The sequence below is a fragment of the Pelodiscus sinensis genome, chromosome 12, assembly GCF_049634645.1.
Source record: "Pelodiscus sinensis isolate JC-2024 chromosome 12, ASM4963464v1, whole genome shotgun sequence".
In the NCBI taxonomy this organism is placed as follows: Eukaryota; Metazoa; Chordata; order Testudines; family Trionychidae; genus Pelodiscus; species Pelodiscus sinensis.
Window position 1 is genome coordinate 38,538,551 of NC_134722.1, and position 20,376 is coordinate 38,558,926.

The 20,376-nt window shown below is 43.7% G+C and overlaps 1 protein-coding gene across 3 annotated transcripts in view; it reads left to right on the forward strand.

The window, feature by feature from the left end:
- SLC7A6 (solute carrier family 7 member 6) overlaps window positions 1–20,376 on the forward strand; it is a 77,420-nt gene that overhangs the window by 21,428 nt on the left and 35,616 nt on the right. For all 3 annotated transcript variants that reach the window (XR_012906754.1, XM_075940342.1, XM_075940341.1), the window contains 3 exons: window positions 5,260–5,385; window positions 8,623–8,767; window positions 15,312–15,435. Coding sequence is in view for 2 of the 3 variants with exons in the window: in XM_075940342.1 (XP_075796457.1) it covers window positions 5,260–5,385; window positions 8,623–8,767; window positions 15,312–15,435 (395 nt within the window). In the remaining variant the exon portion in view is untranslated. The remainder of the gene's footprint in view (window positions 1–5,259; window positions 5,386–8,622; window positions 8,768–15,311; window positions 15,436–20,376) is intronic.

Below are 20,376 nucleotides of genomic sequence, written 5' to 3' on the forward strand. Positions count from 1 at the left end.
TCCTGAACAAGATCACAGAGTAGTCAGGAGGGGAAGAGGGAGTAGCCAGAGATGATTGCAGGAGGAGGTGGGAATTGGTGGTGGGAACAGCAAAGAGTGGGAAGAAGCAACAAAAAAGGCTGAAAGGCAAGGTAGAGACAGCAACAGCAGGAAAGATGACAATTACAGGGGTCCCAAATGAATTGAGGAGGAACAAACACTGAGGGATAAGTGGATGAAAGATGGAGGAGCCAATAGCATGGGAAAGAGCCAGCAATAACCAGAGGGTAATGGAACAGGAGAAGAAAGCACGTCTAGCAAATGATAAAGTTCATCTATGAGATCAGCTAGCCTTCTAGTGCCCAAAGGACCTCAGCTGAGACCTGGCTGTCCAGGTCCTCGTGTGCTCTGCATGGTCATTGCAATAGCCCTTCTCTTTGCTTGAGAAATAGGAACAGCTCAGACGTTGCTGGGTGATCACTAGAGTCCCAGCACTGTTCTGTCCTGGGGAAGGGTTCCTGGTTTGTCAGGCTGGGGGAGGTTCAGAGAACATCATGCCTGTTGCCTACCCACTGCATTGCAGGAAAAAGACCCCAGCATGCACCATATTTTACAGAAGCTCAGGTCAATTCCACAGGGAAACCAACTTTTCTGAATCGTCGAATGACATGCAGGAGGTTAGATTTGGGGGGGGGGGAGGAGAATAGGGTAAGAGAAGGTGGATTGTGGGGCATGGCTCCTAGGGAAGAAAGAGATGAAGAAGAGAAAGTGAGATGAATGCTGGGAGATGAAGGAAAAGGAGGATCATGTGGAACAGAGGGATAGGCCAGGGCTGGGAGTGGAAAGGGAGGCAAATGTACACTTTGTCAATATAGATTATTTTGCTGAGAGCTGCTGATAAAAATGCTGGTTGTGATGGTGACACAGACAACTCACCCTGGTACAAACACATGCGCATACCTGTCTATGTAATAACCAGCACAGCCTCCCACTCTCCTTGCTGAATTACCCCAGAAAGTTACTGGATTTTCTTTGGAAAGGCCAAGGCACTGTCTCTCCCCTGTCTGTTAGTGCAACCTCATCCCTGCTAGTCACTTCACCCCTCTTCCCTCTCCTTATTCAGCATTCATGGTATCTGAAAGGGCTCACTCATCATCCCAAATAAGCGCAATGAATTGTTTTGTTCCAGTTAGGCAATGATGACCTAATAACACATACTCTTTTGAATTTGCAGCAAGCAGGCACTCATTCCATCTTCCTACCTGGCTGGGAGCACCAGGCTCTGTGCTGGAACTAGGCTCTGCTCCATTCGTGGTTTTGCAGAGCCCCAGTCAGGAGCCAGGAGTATTCATTTCATCCTGTGTCAGTTACCAAGGTGGCTGCTGTTAACGCTCTGCAGCCATGCTCTGCTTGGGATGGGGATTGGTACACACCTTGCATGTGGGTGGATTAACCTGTCCGGGGAATGTTTAAGCAAGGCTGTCCTCAAACTGGAACTTCCTTTGACTGGCAACACTGAACCCCTCTCCTCCCTCCAGCCTTGCCATGAGTTCTGGGGATTCTCTCCCTTACTTACAGGGCTGGCAAGCTATGGAAGATTCCCACCCTCAAACCTTGCTGCAGCTGTGGAGCCTGCAAGGGCTGGGAAGGTTGCGCAGGATTCCCTGCTCTCCCCCTCCCCCCCCCGCATGTCGTCTCTTCTGATTGGCTCTGGAAAGGAAGCACCCTGACCATTGGGCATTGCTGGAAGTTATTCTGTGCTGCAGACACAGCTGATGGGCAGTTTTCTGCCGACTCCTTCAGGATCAGAGGAGGGAATGTAGCAGTAATTCAAAGCAGTAAGTCCAGCCCATGCCCCTCTCAGCACCCTCCTGTCACTTTAAGCACCTTTCAAAGTAAAAAGGGGAGATGGCATCCAGCAAATCAGCCTGGGGCTCTAGCAGTATGCAGCCTGTACTTTGAGTTCAGCTGAGGTTTTGTTAGCGCGCGCCCTGTAACAAATCATAGAATACTAGGACTGGAAGGGACCTCGAGAGGTCATCGAGTCCAGCCCCCTGCCCTGATGGCAGGACCAAATACTGTCTAGACCATCCCTGATAGACATTTATCTAACCTAAATGAGGAACTGAAATGGAGATCTGCTTACTGTCCGACACCATGAGAACCACTACACAATGGGCCAGACAGCAGCAAGTAGGTTTTAACATTTCTGGGGTTTGCTGATGTGAGGGACGCATTTGTTTACCTGTTTATGTGGCTGCAGAGCAGCAGAGTTCAAAGTGCTAATCAGACTGGCTAATTGGGTATTGTGGGAAACATGCTGGAGGTCAATAAGCTGGACAGAAAAACCTAGTGTAGTACACATTACATGATTGTCAACAATAATGGGAGGGGAGAGACAAAAGCCCCTTGCGAAGGTGGAGGTTATTTGTCACCAAAACTGAACTTTTGTCGTCAGAATGTGAACGTTCTGGGTTTTGTCATCAAAAAGGGATTTCTGGTGACAAAACTTGCTAGTGTAGACAAGGCCCAAGCCTCTGTGATCGACTGGCTGGGGACAGCTACAGTGTAAAGGCTACCAACTTGTAAAGAAAAACAAATATGAGTAGTGTGTGTCAACATTGTTGGACATGATTTCTGTCAAAAATGGTAATTTTGTTTTCCTTATATAGTATCAAATACGAATTCTTTACTAGCTGATACCATTCAAGGTCATCTATTTTTCCTGAAAATTTCAAATGCTGTAAAACTTCACCACTCGCTTCTGAAATCTTTACCATCATGAGAAATTATCTCGAAGTGCACAGGCACACTTTACAATGCTACCAATACAAACTAGCAAAGTGGCAACAGCTGCAACCTGGAGAAAATGATAGTTTCTAGTCTAACAGTGAAATGGTTTGGTTTGTCCAGATTCTTAATCAGATTTAAACAAAAAACCCAGAGGTAAGACAGCACTTCACTTTAATCAAATTGTCATGAAAACAGACCAAATGTTCTACTAGGAAAGTTTTTTCATAAAATAATCATGTGCACGTGAAAAATCTTTACCTAAAAACTGTTAGCTAGAATGATGAATCATGTTCATATCAGAATTGTTTTTATCATTCTATAATAAATCATAGTTTATTTATGTTGGAAAGCAGATCTGATGCCAGTTTTCTTTCCCGAATTTCTCAGGAGCTACTACAGCCATGACTTTTGAAATGTGATACTTCTGTTTTTACCAGCCTTGACAAGTTCAAGGAAATGTTGTTCATCTTTTTCAGCTGGCCAGCTTTTCAAGTTCATCAGTCTCGTGCTTGTATGGGATCATTACCCTTGTTTTTTATCCTTTTTGAATTATTATTTTTCCATGAGTATGTGGACTAAGTACAACCCCAAATCCATGTGCTGCCTTTCCTCCCCCCTAACTCCCATGTTGGGTTCTGACTCTTTAATCAAGCTTTCGAATACATAAAAGGAAGGGAATTTTATTTTTTTTAAAATTGCATTGTATTAATTTTGGCTTCCCACTATATCACTTTCAGTCAATGTGACTACATTGTTTAAAATACTTTAAAATGCATGGTACCATAAACACAAGAAAGCTTAGTAAAATAACATTGAATTTTACTAACTACTGTATATATAATTTGCTAGTGCAAATGTCTTTCTGGCAAAAGTGCTGAAAAAGCAGGTATGAAATAGATTAATTATAATCTTGATAATGCAAAATTTACTCAATTATAAAAAATAATAAAGATACAGGTAGATGGTCCCTGAACATTCAGATGGTACTTAGGTTTGAGAGCAGCTTTTGAATATTTGTAAATATTTGAGGAAAACACACAATGGAGCAATAATGTGAACTGTGAATGTAGTGTGTAGTAACAGGAATCAGATGAGAGATGATCTGGTAAATTTGGTTACATGCGTAAATGTAAAGTCAGACACCATTAGCTCACTGTTGTAAAAATTATAAATCTTTTAATTGCACTGGGGTATTATTTCTAATGAGACAGAACTGAATTTGCAAGTTATTTGTAAGTTATCAAATAGGGATGTTATTGAGCTATTTGGGAAATAGCCTCAGGTCACCCAGCGTTACTTAAAATGGTCCAAATATTATGTGCCTTTATGTTGTCCAGTATCGAGAATTGAGCAGTCTGTGAATAGCTAATACTAAAGACAAATCAATTACATAGAAGTTACTTTTTTAAGTGAAAGGCTATTTTGTGTATACCCAGAAGAGCTGAATTCTTTGACAAAATCTTCAAGTACTGTTATACAGGAATATGACTTTGTGTTCCCCAAGGTGTCTCCTTATTTCCATTTTCATCACACTAATACCAGCTTTTAATTAACATTTTTCCCCATCATTTAAATGTTGCCTTATCTGTGGAGTTTATGCTACTAATTGGTCAGGTCTGTTCTAATCTTATCTTTTTCAACGGTCTTAGAATGTGCAGTTGGCCTCAAGAAATAATCAGTGTCCATTTTCAGCTTTCAGATTTTGAATTTTAAAAACTAAACTTGTGACGTTATCTTGGATGTTGAATTAATCTTCAGACTATCAAGGAAAATGTTAAAACAATCAACTTACAGTTTTTTACATCTGTCTAAAGCAGTTTTGAGATGAACCAGAATATTATTTTAAAATATAAAATAGTAGTGTTAAAACAGTAAAAGTTAAGCATACCAGTATTTTTAATGGTTAACCAGTTAACGGGTTACTTCCAGTGGTGGCCAGCCTTACTGGGCTGGGGCAGCTGTGGCTGGCAGGACCAAAGTGGGACCCCACTATCACAGCGGGCCTGGAATTGGGACCCCACAGCTGCAGTGGGGCCAGGCAGCAAGCCCAGAGTTAAAACAAACGAATAACTGTTTTCACATCCCTACTATAAAATGGGATCCATTCTCCACTGTCCTTAGTGAGCGATAGTTGCAGAACAGAGATCTCAAGAATGAGGGTAAAACAAGGAAAATGGGACCAGCCCCAGAAAGTCTGACATTTGGCAGAGGGACTTTCTTCTCATCTTTGGCAAAACGGATCTAATATGTCTTTAAAATGGATAGTCTCAATTCTTGTTCTTCTGTCATAAATTAAGTAATGCATAATAATAAGACAATATGTTGTAAGTACCAGTAAACATTGCTTAATTTAATTTACCCACGCTCTTAAGCTTATTTTAACATAGTGTAATAGAGGCTAAATTTAAAATATGGCGAATATTTACAAACAGTGCTTAACAAAGATCATGCATAACTTCCTTTTCATCTTCCTTTTTTGTCTCCTAGGTCTTCTAACGTTTATAAATTGTGCCTATGTTAAATGGGGAACAAGGGTGCAGGATGTATTCACGTATGCTAAAGTCATTGCCCTTATTGTCATCATCATAACAGGAATTGTTAAACTATGCCAGGGTAAGCTTATAAAACTAGACTTTGGTGTTTATCAATAAGGCCAGGGAATAATCAGCTTGGTTTTCATTAGGAATATTCATAATAACTTCAAAACAGTTTTTAAATTAATCTGTTATGTTAAATTTATGTAATACCAGATATCTATTTATGTAAAACCAGATATTAAAGCAATAAGGTCCAACACATCCATCCAGATAATAACTGGGCCAATGTTATGAATGAAGATCATACTTGACCTGACGCATCTAAGCAATTGTACACCTTTTTGTATGGAATGGTTAGTGGAATCAAAAAAACAAGCAGCAGATGTAGAACTTGCAAAATATGGTATTAATAGAGAAATAAGCTCTCTCCAACATCCTGCAAACAAATCATAGTATCATATTGTTAGGTTTAGTGAACCTCAATTTAAGCTTCCTGTTTGTAATCTGGATTTTGGATAAGATGTGCAATTACACAAAACTGTAAAATTGCAATACAGGCAGTCCCCGGGTTACGTACAAGATAGGGACTGTAGGTTTGTTCTTAAGTTGAATTTGTATGTAAGTCGGAACTGGTTTCCAGATTCAGCCGCTGCTGAAACTGACCAGCGGCTGACTACAGGAAGCGCGAGGCAGAGTTGCTCTGCCCTGGGCTGCCTGGAATCAGCCGCTGATCAGTTTCAGCAGCAGCTGAATCTGGACGCCTAGGACAGAGCAGCTGGGGCGCTGCCGGGTAGGTCCCCGCAGGGGCGGCGCTGCGGGGACCAACCGGGCAGCGCCCCAGCTGCTCTACCCCAGGTGTCCCCAAGTCAGCTGCTGCTGAAACTGATCATCGGCTGATTCCAGGAAGCCCAGGGCAGAGCAACTCTGCCTCGCACTTCCTGTAGTCAGCTGCTGGTCAGTTTAAGCAGCAGCTGACTTGGGGACACCTGGGGAAGAGCAGCTGGGGTGCTGCCTGGTTGGTCCAGTAGCGCCGAGGAGCGGCACTGCAGGACCAACCCAGCAGCCCCAGCTGCTCTATCCCATGTGAGAAAAGCCTGGTCTGCTGGGGGGCGCACTAGCTGCGCCCCCCAGCAGACCAGGGAAACCCGGACGGCGGGACCGTGGAGATGCGCCGCGGTCCCACCCGCACCCTCCCCAGCTTTGCTCCGTGTCTCCCTGGTCTGCTGGGGGGTCTCCAGGAAGATGAGGAGCAAAGCCGCGGAGGGGCTCGGGCAGCCCAGGCGTGCTTGGGCTGTCCCGCTGCCAGCTTCCCCCGAGGCTTTGCAAAGCCCCACGGAGGGGCTCGGGCAGCCCAGACGTGGAGCAGCTTTTCTCGCCCCGGAGTACACGGGCAGCGGGACCTCGAGGTCCCGCAGTCCGTGTCCTCCGGGGCGAGAAAAGCCCCGTTCGTAACTGCGGATCCGACATAAGTCGGGGACTGCCTGTACATCTCTTCACAGGTACTGGTGAAAGCACACTTCTGACGCTTAAAAGACTTCAGAACTCTGTGTAGATATAAAATTTGTATCCATATCAACAAATATGAGAGATCTGCATCCACATCGGTGGATGTGGATATAAAGTGATATCCGCAGCTTTGTAGAGCTCTACTTATATGTGTACCTCTGAAAGTGACCCTTACTGCATTTATAGGAGTATCAGCGGAGTTTACTTAGCTCCTGAGGTCTATTCTCTGTTGTTCAGCATTAAATAGTCTATTGTTGTTCTTTTTTCTTACTAGTCAGAATATTTTAGTTTGTCACCAAACTTGTTTTGTTTTTTGTTTTTTGTTTTTGTTAAGTTTTATTTGTGTATGTTTTGGAAGGTTTCTGTGTTGGCTTGAAAACCCAATTTTAAATTCTATAGAAAAAATGTGTCCTTATCCCAGATACTTTGTGTTTAGAGTGAAGTCAAGGGATTGTAATCCATGTTCTTTGCTTATTCTTAGGCACATTTTGTTTCCCACAGGCCCATATCAGTCTTGAGGGAATTCCGCAATTTTACTATGGCTCCAAATGCAATATTGTAGAATTCCCCCGGGACTACTATATATGAGCATTGTCGCAGAGTGTGTCATTTCTTCAGCACCAAGAACCTCAGCACTGTCAGCTGCTCCCCTGACCTTAATATGTTTACCACTAATATCCTTGATGCCTACCTTGTCCCCTGCTCCTAACATGGCTGTTGCTCCATCTTCCAAGTGTCATACAAGATACCGAGGAGGAAAGTGATGTTAAGCTTTGGCCACACCTTATAAACGTTTTCCCCCTACAAATAGCAACACTGCTGTAAAAAGTACAAGGTGTGTTGAACTATAGGTATATATTTGTGCATTGTAACATACAAAATAGTTACTCACCCTCATGCAGTCAGTATTATAAACTGTTTATATTGCTACAGTTGTATTACTACTGTGATGAAATTGTCAGTACATGCTAGAAAAAAAATGTATGCCAAGTGGAAGGGTAACACAAAATATATTGGTCATTCCAGTGTTGATAGAACACGAAGATTTAATAGCTCGGAAAGGTTTTGGTCCAGCTATTTAATTACATTTTATGTTCCCTTAACTGCTATCAATTTGGCCCTTTCAATACAAAACTAAATTGGCCTATCTCTTAATACGTGCAAATTCATTGACCTATCACATCTTTTTATATGAACTTAAATGTTTACAATGTAATGGATTATAGCCTCGACCTATGATGGTAAATAAAACTAATTGAATCAATGAATACTTAAAATTTAAATACAAGTATTTATCCAGCTGGATAAATCTGCATGCATTTTTGAAAGTCATCCCCACCTAACACAAAAACAGACTTATTTTTGACACACACAGAAGAGATTCATAATTTGAGATATGATATGACCCATAGAATTGTACCATTTCATTTGTACACGTTAGCTTTAGCCAAAAGGATCCTGTCAAGGGTATTAGAACTATGAGTGAACTGTATTTTGGGTTACAAGCATATACAGTATTTCACTGTTCCTCAGTTCTGTCTCTTACAGTGAACAGGCCAGGTATTTAACTGTATAAGAATAATGCTCTCTGAATTTTCCATAGAGTGGAATTTTTACAAAATTAAATGCCCTGCTTATTCTCAAGGCTGTTACTGGCAGAATGGAAGGATGGTTCAATGAGTAATCTTGAAGGAATATCAGCATTCCTAGTTCTTAGCTTGTTTTGCAACTTTGTATATTAAATTAAAAACATTTTAACTCACTGTTATACCATTATGTATGTATGTATTTCTCTTCCTATGCACAGGACATTCAGGACACTTTAAGAACTCCTTTGAGGGATCTTCTTGGGACCTAGGCGATATTTCTCTTGCACTGTACTCTGCCCTGTTCTCTTACTCAGGTTGGGACACACTTAATTTTGTAACAGAAGAAATCCAAAACCCAGAAAGGTAAAGGATCCAGTCTTTCTTTAAAGGTGTTACTTCATTAAACTGGGACAGTTCTTAAGTAATTAATGTAGTGGCTGTGTTCAGTGAAATGTGTTCTGAGCTGAAAAGGAATTTGATTATCATAAAACTACTCGGCGTGGACACACCACTCTCTCAGTGCAATATAGGATAACCAAAACAGGCTTATTAAGCATAAGATTTAGCTATGGCTGAAACACTTTAAAAATAAAAAATTACTATTTGATGAACAATCATTATTTTGAAGTTACATGGAACATTCTTTACAAATAGACTGAAATATTGTTGTATAAATGGCGCACAAAATGTTTATATCTGTGCAATTGCCATGACCGTTTCAAATGCTCAAAACATAATCCCCACATATAGGGGAATGCTGCTAATTTATATTTTCTTATTGTGTAACTCAGCTTTTAAACAGAAATGTCTGACAATTTTTACCTATTACAAGTACCTTAACAGTTAAGATTCTTATAGCTGAAAGATGAAAGAAAAGAGGCTTCCTTTTTTCCCAGCAGTTTGCCTTGTTTGAGCCTTCACACAGCAAAGGATTTTCCTTTAAGAATTGTTGTTGCAAAATAACAATTAGCAACCATATTTGTAAAATAACTAGATTTCAAGTTGCCAAAGTCTCTTTTAAACTGCTCTGTTAGTAAGTGTTGCACACCTACCCATAAAAGATTTTTCCATAATCATCCTCTTCTCATGCTTATCCACTGGAAGTTCTTGTCCACAATTGCATGTAAATTAGGGATGTTAACTATCTTGTATTTCTGTAAACGTGTAACTGCTGGCAGTCTTAGTGGTTACATGTCTACATGAGGGAAGGGAAAACGGGAGCCAGTGCTCATAGGGAGCTGGCTTAAAAGCTGTCCCCCCCCCCCCCTTCCCTGAACACCAGCTCGCACCTGCCCCCCACCTCTGTTGGAGGCAACGTGAGGGAGGGAGGTGGTTCAATGGTGCTGGAACACGTGAAAAGCCAGCTCCCCGCATGCATCCGCTCTCACTTTCCACCACCACCACCAGCACAGGTTTTCATCTGCAGAAGCGAAGAGTGAGGGGGGGATTTGATAGCAGCCTTCAGCTTCCTGAAGGGAGGTTCCAGAGAGTATGGAGAAAGGCTATTCTCAGTAGTGACAGATGGCAGAACAAGGAACAATGGTCTCAAGTTGTGGTGGGAAAGGTCCAGGTTGGATATTAGGAAAAACTATTTCACTAGGAGGGTAGTGAAGCACTGGAATGGGTTACCTAGGGAAGTAGTGAAGTCTCCATCCCTAGAGGTGTTTAAGTCCCGGCTTGACAAAGCCCTGGCTGGGTTGATTTAGTTGGGTTTGCCCCTGCCTAGAGCAGGGGGCTGGACTTGATGACCTTCTGAGGTCTCTTCCAGCTCCATGGTTCTGTGATTCTATGACAGGCCACTCCATGGGGGCCAGGGCTTATGGGGAGCTGGCTTTTAAGCTGTCTCCCCCTGAGCGCTCTCCCCCCTGAGCACTGGCTCCCGCCTCTCCCTCCCACCCCTGCACTTCTGCCTCTGTGGGAGGCAGAAGGGAGTGGGGGGGGAGCAGGTGGCTCCATGGCAGCTAGCAGATGTGGGATGCTGGCTCCCTATGCATATCAGCTCCCACCTCCCCAATACAGAGGCAGCAAGGGGAGGTGGGTTGTGTGTAGTCATTAGGATTGACTGATAAGCCCAGGGTTATTGGTTGATCATGTAATCGACTGCACACTCACATGCCTAATGTGACTAGATCCTTTGGCTTTTATCTTGAAGATTAATGCCCCTGAAGAGCCGTTTCAGCTTTTTGTTTCATTACGTGGCATGTCTGCATTTCTACTTCAAGCTAAAGTCACAGGTTCATTATAATAAGTATTTCAACTTACTTGCTGGTTAGGGAGACGTGCAGGACCAGACATTTTCCTGCTGCACTGCCCAGGCCCAGCATCTCCTTGGGGAAGTAGAGGGTGGGCTGCACTACCCAGTCCTGGCATGGTGGGGCAAGTGTCCAGTGGAGATTTCCCCCCCCCCCCCCTTGTCTGGTACTATGGCTGAGCAATCTTTTCATCTATGGTGTCTTGTTGGTATTTGCTGATTCTTACTACAAACCCATTCATGGTACGGGCTTTACTGGATGATTGAAATCTTTTGCTTGCTGTTGATACTTAGTGGACTGAAATAGGTTTCATTGCATCACTGCTACTAAAAGTACCTGCTCTGAAGTTGTTGCAGGTAGACAGTCTTAAGTCTCTTATGCTTAAATGAGATCTTGAAATAAAATTCAAAATTGATTTTGAATAGTCATTCTTCTCACCATGTTAATCATTTATATTTTTTTCAGCAAGGATGCAAATCTGATTCAAAGTTACAAAAAAAGCTAAAACTGACTGTGCTTAAGAGTTCACTTAATTTTGGAGTAAGCCGCATTGAACTCGCTGTCACTTCTGTTTTTTGAGAAAACAAGTATAGGATGGAGTTCCCTTAACATAACTCAGTTCTTCTTCGGGTGCTGTACCTGTGGGTGCTTCGCTGTAGGTGTCGGGTCATCCCAGCACTGCAGATCAGACCTTCAATAGCAGTAATTAGTTGGGCCGCACATGTGCACCTCATGGCATTCACTCCATAAAGCCTACATGCATGGCCTGATCCTCTTCAGTTCCTTTGTTACTGCTCTTTGTTGCAGACGGAGTTCTGCTTCTCTCCTCAGCCTCAGGGCCTAAGCAGTTTGAGCATATACTAGTTTAGCTCAGTTAGTGGTTTGGGGTTTTTTTTTTTTTTTTCAAAATAACGAGTAATCCTGTGGCACTTTAGAGCCTAACAAAAATATACGTAGTATCATGAGCTTTCGTGGGCAAAACCCACTTCTTCAGATGGGCTTGAGTGGAGGAAAAAAAGCTTCTGAAGAAATGGGTTTTGCCCACAAAAGCTCATGATGCTATGTATATTTTTGTTAGCCTCTAAGGTGCCACAGGACTACTTGTTTTAAAGTTACAGACTGTCACGGGTTGGGCTCCCCCTCAGGCTTTCAGCCCATTCATCATCGGGGTCGTCTACCCGTGCACCTTCCCTCTACCCGTGTTTCCCATCAACTAGTTCCGCTTTACAGTTAAGTTCGTGGCTCTGCGGGTAGCACACTAAGTCCTATCTTCGTCGAGAAGGTGCCTCTTGCAGTGAGGCGGGAGAGGGACTCGGGCCCACCCCCACTCCGGATCCCGACCCAGGACCCTTAAAGGCAGTGGCACCTTAGCACAGCTTGGTTGGTGGGGTGTTCCCTGAAACTCACCAACCCTCAGGGAGTTCATTCCCCATCCTGGGTCACTTCCTCCTCCTGTTCCGTGCCTCGGCTTGCTCCTAAGCCGCCAACTGGCGTCCCGGCCGTGTCATGGTCCTCCAGTTTTCTCCGGGGCACCCTACTCTCTTCCTGCCCTCTCTCTTCCTTCCTGCCCTCTCTGGGCACCTTTTGACCGGCCCGTTCCTCCTGACCCTGCCCCCTTACCGGGGCACAGTTGATGACTTCAGCGGTGGGGAAACCCCTGCCGGTGACGTCCCAGCCTCCAGCTGCCCCAGTATATTCTGGGCATGTGCCCAGCTGTATCCCCGGAGCCCGGTGCCTCCTATTACTGCCGCAGTTGGACCCATGTCCTCCTCACCGAAGCCTTCCCCACCGTTGGTGTGCAGGGGAGTTCGGAGTGCCGTGTGCTTCTCCGCATTGGAGCCCTGCGCCCCGTCACACAGACTAACACAGCTACCCCCAAGCCCTTTTTGGCCAGTAGTTGCTTACTTTCCTGTTCCCCCTTCTTCATTTAAAAAAAAGGGGGGGGGAGGGGTTCTTTTTCTCAGACCTTCCCACAACTTCCCTCCCAGTTCAGCATTTTAGCCCTCTGTAAATAGTTTTTTTTTAAGAAAAGAGAGAAACAATGCCTGACTCTCATGACCTCAGTCAGTTCCAAGATCTCTTCAAGAGGGTAGCTACCAGTCAGGAGATCCCCCGTCAAGAGGTCCAGGAAAAGCAACGACTTTTTAAAATCTTCCAACCTATGCTGCCTGCCAAAATAGCATTTCCCATTGACGAGGCCATTATGGAGGCCTCTGACGAGATCTGGCAGACCCCTACATCATTTTCTCCCAGTAAGCAATTTTCCTTAGTTTATTCTTCCCCTGCATCTCTCTTGCACTGCTTATACTTGGTATGTTTTCTTTTTTTTTTTTTTTCTTTACCCAGGAATCTAACTTCTTCAAAATAGTCTCAGATAGGATCGTTCTTATGTTCTGTGGCAAAAAGGGGGGGGGGGAAGGAATATAGAAAGCTGTGTGTGCTGAATAATGTCTTCCCTTTTTCTTTTCACTCCACTGTACCTTTCTACTGTTTCCTATATGTTGCCTCTCTGTCTTTAAGACAATGTCTTAACTAACTCCTCTGCCATGTTTGACCCAGGTACATAAGCACAGAACAAAAATAAACACATCCAGCCTGTGTCTCTTTGCTCGTGTGACTTGAGTCTGCTGAGAAACAGAAATTGAAAGTCCAGAATTTTCAAGCAGCAAGAGTTGGTAGTTAGGCTGGGTAGATTGATTGATTTTTTTTTACCCATGCTGTAGAGAATTAAATGTTTGAAAACTGGATTTCCATTGTCTTTGTTCTGTAGCTATAAGTTTTAATGTTTGCACTTCTCAAATCAATATGAAATGTACAAAATACAAAGTAGTAGTGTATTTTACTTTCCTGTAAGACTGAGTCTGCATTAAGAGCTGGGGGTATGATTACCATTTACACTTGTGATAGCTCTCATTGAGCTAGTGCAAAGAAATTTACACAAACTGGGAATGTAGCTGTGAATAGCACAGGCATCAGCAGCATGACGTAGCCATTCTGAGTACAAACCTACCCTAATCTTGTGGGCAAGCTGTATCACTGCATCATGTTTTACTGTGGGTACACTACCATTTAACACTTGCACTAGCTTTCATGAATCTAATGCAAGTATGTCATCACAAGTGGGGGAGATGCACCCTTGTCTCATAATATAGACATTAACAGGCAGACACCAGAACTAAACTTGACATGAAAACCTGACTTCCTTACCAGTTGTTGGCTAGTACATGTTGAACCGCTCTAGTCCTGCACTTTCTGGTCTGACAACATCCGTGGTCCAGCATGATTTAAGTTAGTTGGATGTCCACTTATGATGGATGTGGCCAAGTTTCTCACATTCCCATAAAGTTTGTTTCCAGCTACCAGTCCTGGCTCTGTGTTCTGTGCTGTTGTTTAGCTCTATTTACCCCCTAAATGTCTTCTAAGAACCCAGTAAGCAGTGGAAGTGTTGGCAATGCTGCTAGACTCTATTGATTTCCCATGATTCAGCAAATTCTCTGGTCAGCACCAGTCAGATCCTGAAGGTGCTGGACTAGAGAAATTCAACCTGTATTTCTGATATTTGTGCTTTAATGTGATACGGTGGCAGATGGGCTGTGTCTAGACTGGCCATTTTTTCCAGAAAAGCAGCTGCTTTTCTGAAAAAACTTGCCAGCTGTCTACACTGGCCGCTTGAATTTCCGCAAAAGCACTGACTATCTCATGTAAGATTGTCAGTGTTTTTGCGGAAATACTATGCTGCTCCAGTTCGGGCAAAATTCTTTTTCGGAAAAACTTTTGCGCAAAAGGGCCAGTATAGACAGCAGAGATTTGTTTTCCGCAAAAAAAGCCCCAATCGCGAAAATGGCGATCGGGGCTTTTCTGAAAAAAAAAAAAAAGCGCGTCTAGATTGGCATGGACACTGTTCCGCAAAAAGTGCTTTTACGGAAAAGCATCCTGCCAATCTAGATGCGCTTTTCCGAAAATGCTTTTAACGGAAAACTTTTCCGTTAAAAGCATTTCCGGAAAATCATGCCAGTCTGGATGTAGCCTTAATGTATTGGGCAAAATTGCCTGCATAAACGATGCATAGAGAAGACTAGAAAAGACTACTTGGATCATTCAATCTGACTCTATAAGTTTTGATTGACTTCCTTTGCTTCAAACCACTGCTCTATAGCTAGGCCTGGAATGATTCAATTTTTATTAGGAAATACCAGGATTTCACCATACACTTGTAAATTCATTCCATTGATAGCTGACATTGACAAATAAGCCAAGTAGGAAAAATGCTTCTAAGAACTTACTATACTGTGATTTTATGGCTATTTACTTTGACACGCGATGACAATTTTAATGGTTATTAACCTTTTGAAACCGTGTTTAGTATTTTTAGTGTAATTGTCTGACTCCCCCATAATTTTCTGCAACTACAAAAATTTAAAATAGGAAAAATGCTTAACCCATAATTTTGCACAATTGAAGATGTGTTTAAAAATGTGTTTAAAAAAAAAAATTAAAATTATCAGTTGAAATTTAATACTTTTTAAAAAGCTGTAGAAGTTTCCTAATCCTATCCAAATCCTATAAGCATATATATGTTCTGAGGTAGGGGAATGTTAATTAATAACTGAATTTTATTACTAGATTAGAATTATTTGCTGTTTTTGTCTCATCAGGAATCTGCCACTGGCTATTGCAGTTTCTATGCCCATTGTGACGATTATCTATATTTTGACCAACATAGCTTACTACACAGTACTGGATATTAATGCTGTTCTTTCTAGCGATGCTGTAGCAGTGGTAAGTCAAATATATACCATGGTGCTGTATTAACATTGTAGGTGAAGTGCCTCGTTACTCATGTCTAATGTTCCCGCTAATCTTTTCTATCCATGTGTGGAATTATTTTTTTTTTTTTTATGAACACCAAGGCATGTGCGAATGCCCACCACCAGTAGAAACAAAAAGCCTAGCTGTAGGTGCTCTGCTAATCAGCTGGGTGTCATTTAAATCTCTTCTGAGTGACCACACAAGCTCACAGTTTACAGGCAAAACTGTTCATGTCCCTTCTTGTGCCACATGTATTTACCCTAAATCTAGAGGAGAAGACCAGTTGAATAATTTATCCTAATACTTAAATCTAATTTTAAACACACACATTGTGAATGATCATATTATGTATTGGTTTCTTTTAACTTAATAGCAGTCTCATTTAAAACTATCGCATTATCCAAGCCACTAGCATATTTTGCAAAGATGCGTACTAGATGTATTCTCCTTGATGTATTTAAAGAACAATGATTAGGAATAAATAGGATAAACAGGAATCATTAATACTTAGCATAACAATGAGTAAGTACGTGCTGTTGTCTTTAATAACTTTAAATGTGTTTGAAAGATGTTGTACTGAGCTACTAATTAATCTGTCTTCAATGTGAAGTAACTTTCTGTTTTGCAAATAGATGTTACAATTTAGCCATGCTGATATTTGTACTTTTCTATAAGTTTTAGCATTCATTGCATTCTAGCTCTACTAAACTTGTATCAATTCTTACAATTCTCCTATAAAACAGAAGTATAAAATTTTAAAAAAGCTTGAATTTGAACGATTGGATGCTCATTTGTGTGTGTTTATTTTTAAAGTACAGGCAGTCCCCGGGTTACGTACAAGATAGGGACTGTAGGTTTGTTCTTAAGTTGAATCTGTATGTAAGTCGGAACTGGCGTCAGCCACTGCTGAAACTGATCAGTTTCAACCGCGGTTGAATCTGGATGCCAGTTCTGACTTACATACAGATTCAACTTAAGAAACCCAGGCGTCCCCAAGCCAGCTGCTGCTGAAACTGATCAGCGGCTGATTCCAGGAAGCCTGGGGCAGAGCAACTCTGCCTGGGGCTTCCTGTAGTCAGCTGCTGGTCAGTTTCAGCAGCGGCTGACTTGGGGACGCCTGGGGCAGAGCAGCTGGGGTGCTGCTGGGTTGCTCCAGTAGCGCGGCTCCTCGGCTCTACTAAAGCAACCCAGCAGCACCCCAGCTGCTCTGCCCCAGGCGTCCTGATTCAGCCGCTGCTGAAACTGACCAGCAGCGGCTGAATCAGGACGCCTGGGGCAGAGCAGCTGGGGTGCTGCCGGGTTGGTCCCGCAGCGCCGCTCCGGCTGCCCTACCCCAGGGGTAGGGAAGAAAAGCCTGGTCTGCTGGGGGGGGCACTATCTGCCCCCCCTCCCCCCCCCAGCAGACCAGGGGGACAGGAGCAAAGCCGCGGAGCACGCCCGCAGCGGGACAGCCTAAGCGCGCCTGGTCTGTCGGGTGTCCCTGGTCTGCTGGGGGGGTCCAGTGGCTTTGCTGGACCCCCCCAGCATACCAGGGGGACAGGAGCAAAGCCGCCCAGGCGGGGGGAGTCCCGCTGCCTGGGCAGCTTTGCTCCGGGACAAACGAGCAAAGCTGCCCAGGCAGCGGGACTCCCCCTGCCTGGGCGGCTTTGCTCGGGTGTCCCTGGTCTGCTGGGAGGGGGAGGTCCAGTGGCTTTGCTGGACCCCCCCAGCAGACCAGGGAGACCGGGAGAAGCTTTTCTCGCCCCGGAGGACACGGGTGGCAATCCGCCTCCCGTGAGCTCCGGGGCGAGAAAAGCCCCGTTCGTAAGTGCGGATCCGACATTAGTCGGATCCGCGTAAGTCTGGGACTGCCTGTACCCTAAATTTTATTCAGTAATTCACCTAATGTCCGTGATATGATTTCTTACAGATACAAGTGTTCTGTATTTTGATTATTGGGTTGGTAATGTTACAAGGAAACCTCATTCAGTAAGTTGTATGACAGTACAATCTTAATCAACTCTAAAACATAGCAAACTAAGCTCTAGATAGAGATGGGTGAGTTTCAGAGAGTCATTTACAAAGGATAGTGTTGGCTTTGATGAACTTCAGTGGTTTGCATAATAGCAAATATATTCCAGTGATTTAAAATTACCTTGGACTGAGTAGATAAGCTACCCAGAATAAAACTAAAATAAAGCAGTGGCTCCTTCCTCCCCTGCTACAGCCTTCTAAAACTAATTTCTGTATGATTTGGAAGATGGTCTCTAATTCTGTTTTCACAGTATTTCTTTTCAGAAGGCATCACTAAGTGGTTTTAATTTCTACTCTATATTTGATTTGGGGAATCTTTATATGGTGTTTTCTGTAGTTCGGCACTGTTAGGACCTGACCAGTGCCAAATTAGAGACATTTCTGAACCAGGGAAAGTGAATGCAGAGAGCCAGTAGGGGTCTGTGTGGGGGGAGGAGGGGTGCTGCAGCATCTCTAGATTTTTGTGTCCAGCATACAGGTCCCAATTGCCTACCGGTGCAAATCCCAACCCACCTCCCCACCACCCCCGGGTCCCAGCAGCTGCCTGTGGCTCCTAGTGGTGAGGAGCTGGGTCCGCTGGCTGGGACCTGCCGCCTCCTGCTTGGTCTGTCAGGTGGCAGGGAGCTGGGGCCAGCAGTTGTGACTTACCACTGGGACCCACGGTTGGTAAAGAGATGGGGCTGGCGGCTGGGACCCTGGGGACCTACTGCCAGTGGATGGCAGGGACCCTTTGGCAGCTGGGGGTAGGGACTAAAACCCAAGACTGGCTAGGACTTTGGGCAGTGGCTGGCACTTGCCATCAGCAGCTGGGAACCATGGGTAGCCAGGAGTTGGGGCTAGCAGCTCAGGACCCAGGAAAGGGATTGGCACCTGAGCGCAACCAGGACCTGGAGCAGTGGCTGGCACTTGTCACCAGCAGCTGAGGGCCATGTATAGCTGGCTTCTGGGACCAGCAAACCAAAGCCCAGGTGAGGAGTTGGGACCTGACCTGGGCCTCCGTGTGGCAGTGCAGCTGGGTCACTGGTATACAGCCTGAGAGTGCTGCAGCACTCCCAGCATTCCTGTTTCCTGAGTCTAGGAGTCTCTGGAGGGCAAATAAACTCAACAACGCTTGCAATGAAATATTGTTATACAATTTTACTGTATTAGCTCAAGGAAAAAGTACCACTAGATAAAGCATAAGAAACAAAGTAATATGAAAAAGAAATAGATAATAATGCAGTGCGGGTATATTGATATTGATAATTCATTCATCTAAAATGATGCCTGAATTCCATTTCCAAAGTGATATGATAATAACTGCTAAGTCATATTACATCTGTGGTCTCTGCTTCAGGTATAAGGAATAGATTAAGTGGAGGCACCAGGACTTCTTACTGTAGAGAGCTGCTCACTGCTCCACTTGGCTACCTTTTAACCAGTCATCCAGCTTGTCTTGTCTCATGTACCTTCGTTTTCCTTTAATGAGCTTTTCTATTATTATGTAGACCAAGGGTGGCTGAAATGCGGCTCACACAAAATTTAACATTTTAGTAAATGGTCTGTTAATATTTCTCGTCTATTACTAATTTTCATTTGCCTGTTGCATATGTTTAAATCTGTACCCTAGTGCTGAATGTGAGCCAATCAGTTAAATGATTAACTGGTCATTAGTAGCCAATCAGTGGACTAGATAACTCTGTCCAGTATTCTACAACAGAACCATTCGCGTACCTTATTTAAAAAAGTCCATCTTCCTTTTCACATTTTGCTGGTGAGATGTTTGGCAGTGTCCAACATTTTCTTTTTAGTCTGCAACATGTGGTAATCTTCTTTCAACATGGAAGGAAAAGGTAAACTCCTGACCTCACCACTAGACCTCCCTGTCCCTGGGTTCTGTGGTCCAGCAACATCCATGGTCCTGCCAGACCACAGATGGTGCTGGATCAGAGAGTCTCTGTTTAGGGAGGTACAACTTGTAGTAGGTTTGTACATATTCTTGTTGTTTGGACTCTGTCTAATGGTTATATTCTTTCTGCCTTGAGAGATGGAAAGAGTTCACGATAGGGGTATGGCTAAGTAGTTAGCAGTTATGTAATTATGCCCAAGAAGTCCTTTGATCCAACAGGTCTGAATAGTTAGCTGGTTCTGGATTGCTCTTTGGGTTTGAGCCTAGTTTCAGAAATTATTGCTTTCATTAGAGAGTCTTTGGTCTTTCTTGTGAGTAGGGCAGCCAGGTCTTCTAAGAATTTGGGGTGCTGTCTACTTCTAAGAGAAGGAAGCAAAGTGGTTGCAAGAATGTCAGCTTCCTGCTTCCTTGCTGGGTGCGGCCATGCCTTCAGTTTTTCCCTTTATGCTTGTGTTAAGGACTTGAGAAACTGAAGATTTTCAGTTATACAAAATCTTTGTATCTGGTCCTATGAGCATAAGGTTGATGGGGCATAAATCTGGATCTAGTGAGCTGAGATCCCTGGAATAGACATGCTTTTCTTAGAGCTGCCTTATCTCCTATTAAACAGGAACATGGATCAAGGGGAGGCTCTGGAAGGGAAAGGCTGTGTATGCTAGTAGTTATCCTATTGGGCTCACTATTTCTGAAGTTCCCTTTCCATTATGACTTTCTTTGACACCCCCTAATCCCTGACCACGAGCTTTCTATTTGCTACCCGAAATACACAAACCTGGAAATCCCAGATGACCCATCATCTCAAGCATTGGCACACTTCCAACAGGATTACCTGGCAATATTGACTCTCTCCTCAGACCCTATGCTACCAGCACTACTAGCTACCTCCGCAACACCACTGACTTCCTGAGGAAACTTCAAAACATTAGTAATCTATCTGAAAATACCATCCTGGCCACTATGGACATAGAAGCCCTTTACACCAACATTCCACATGAAGACTGGATACAGGC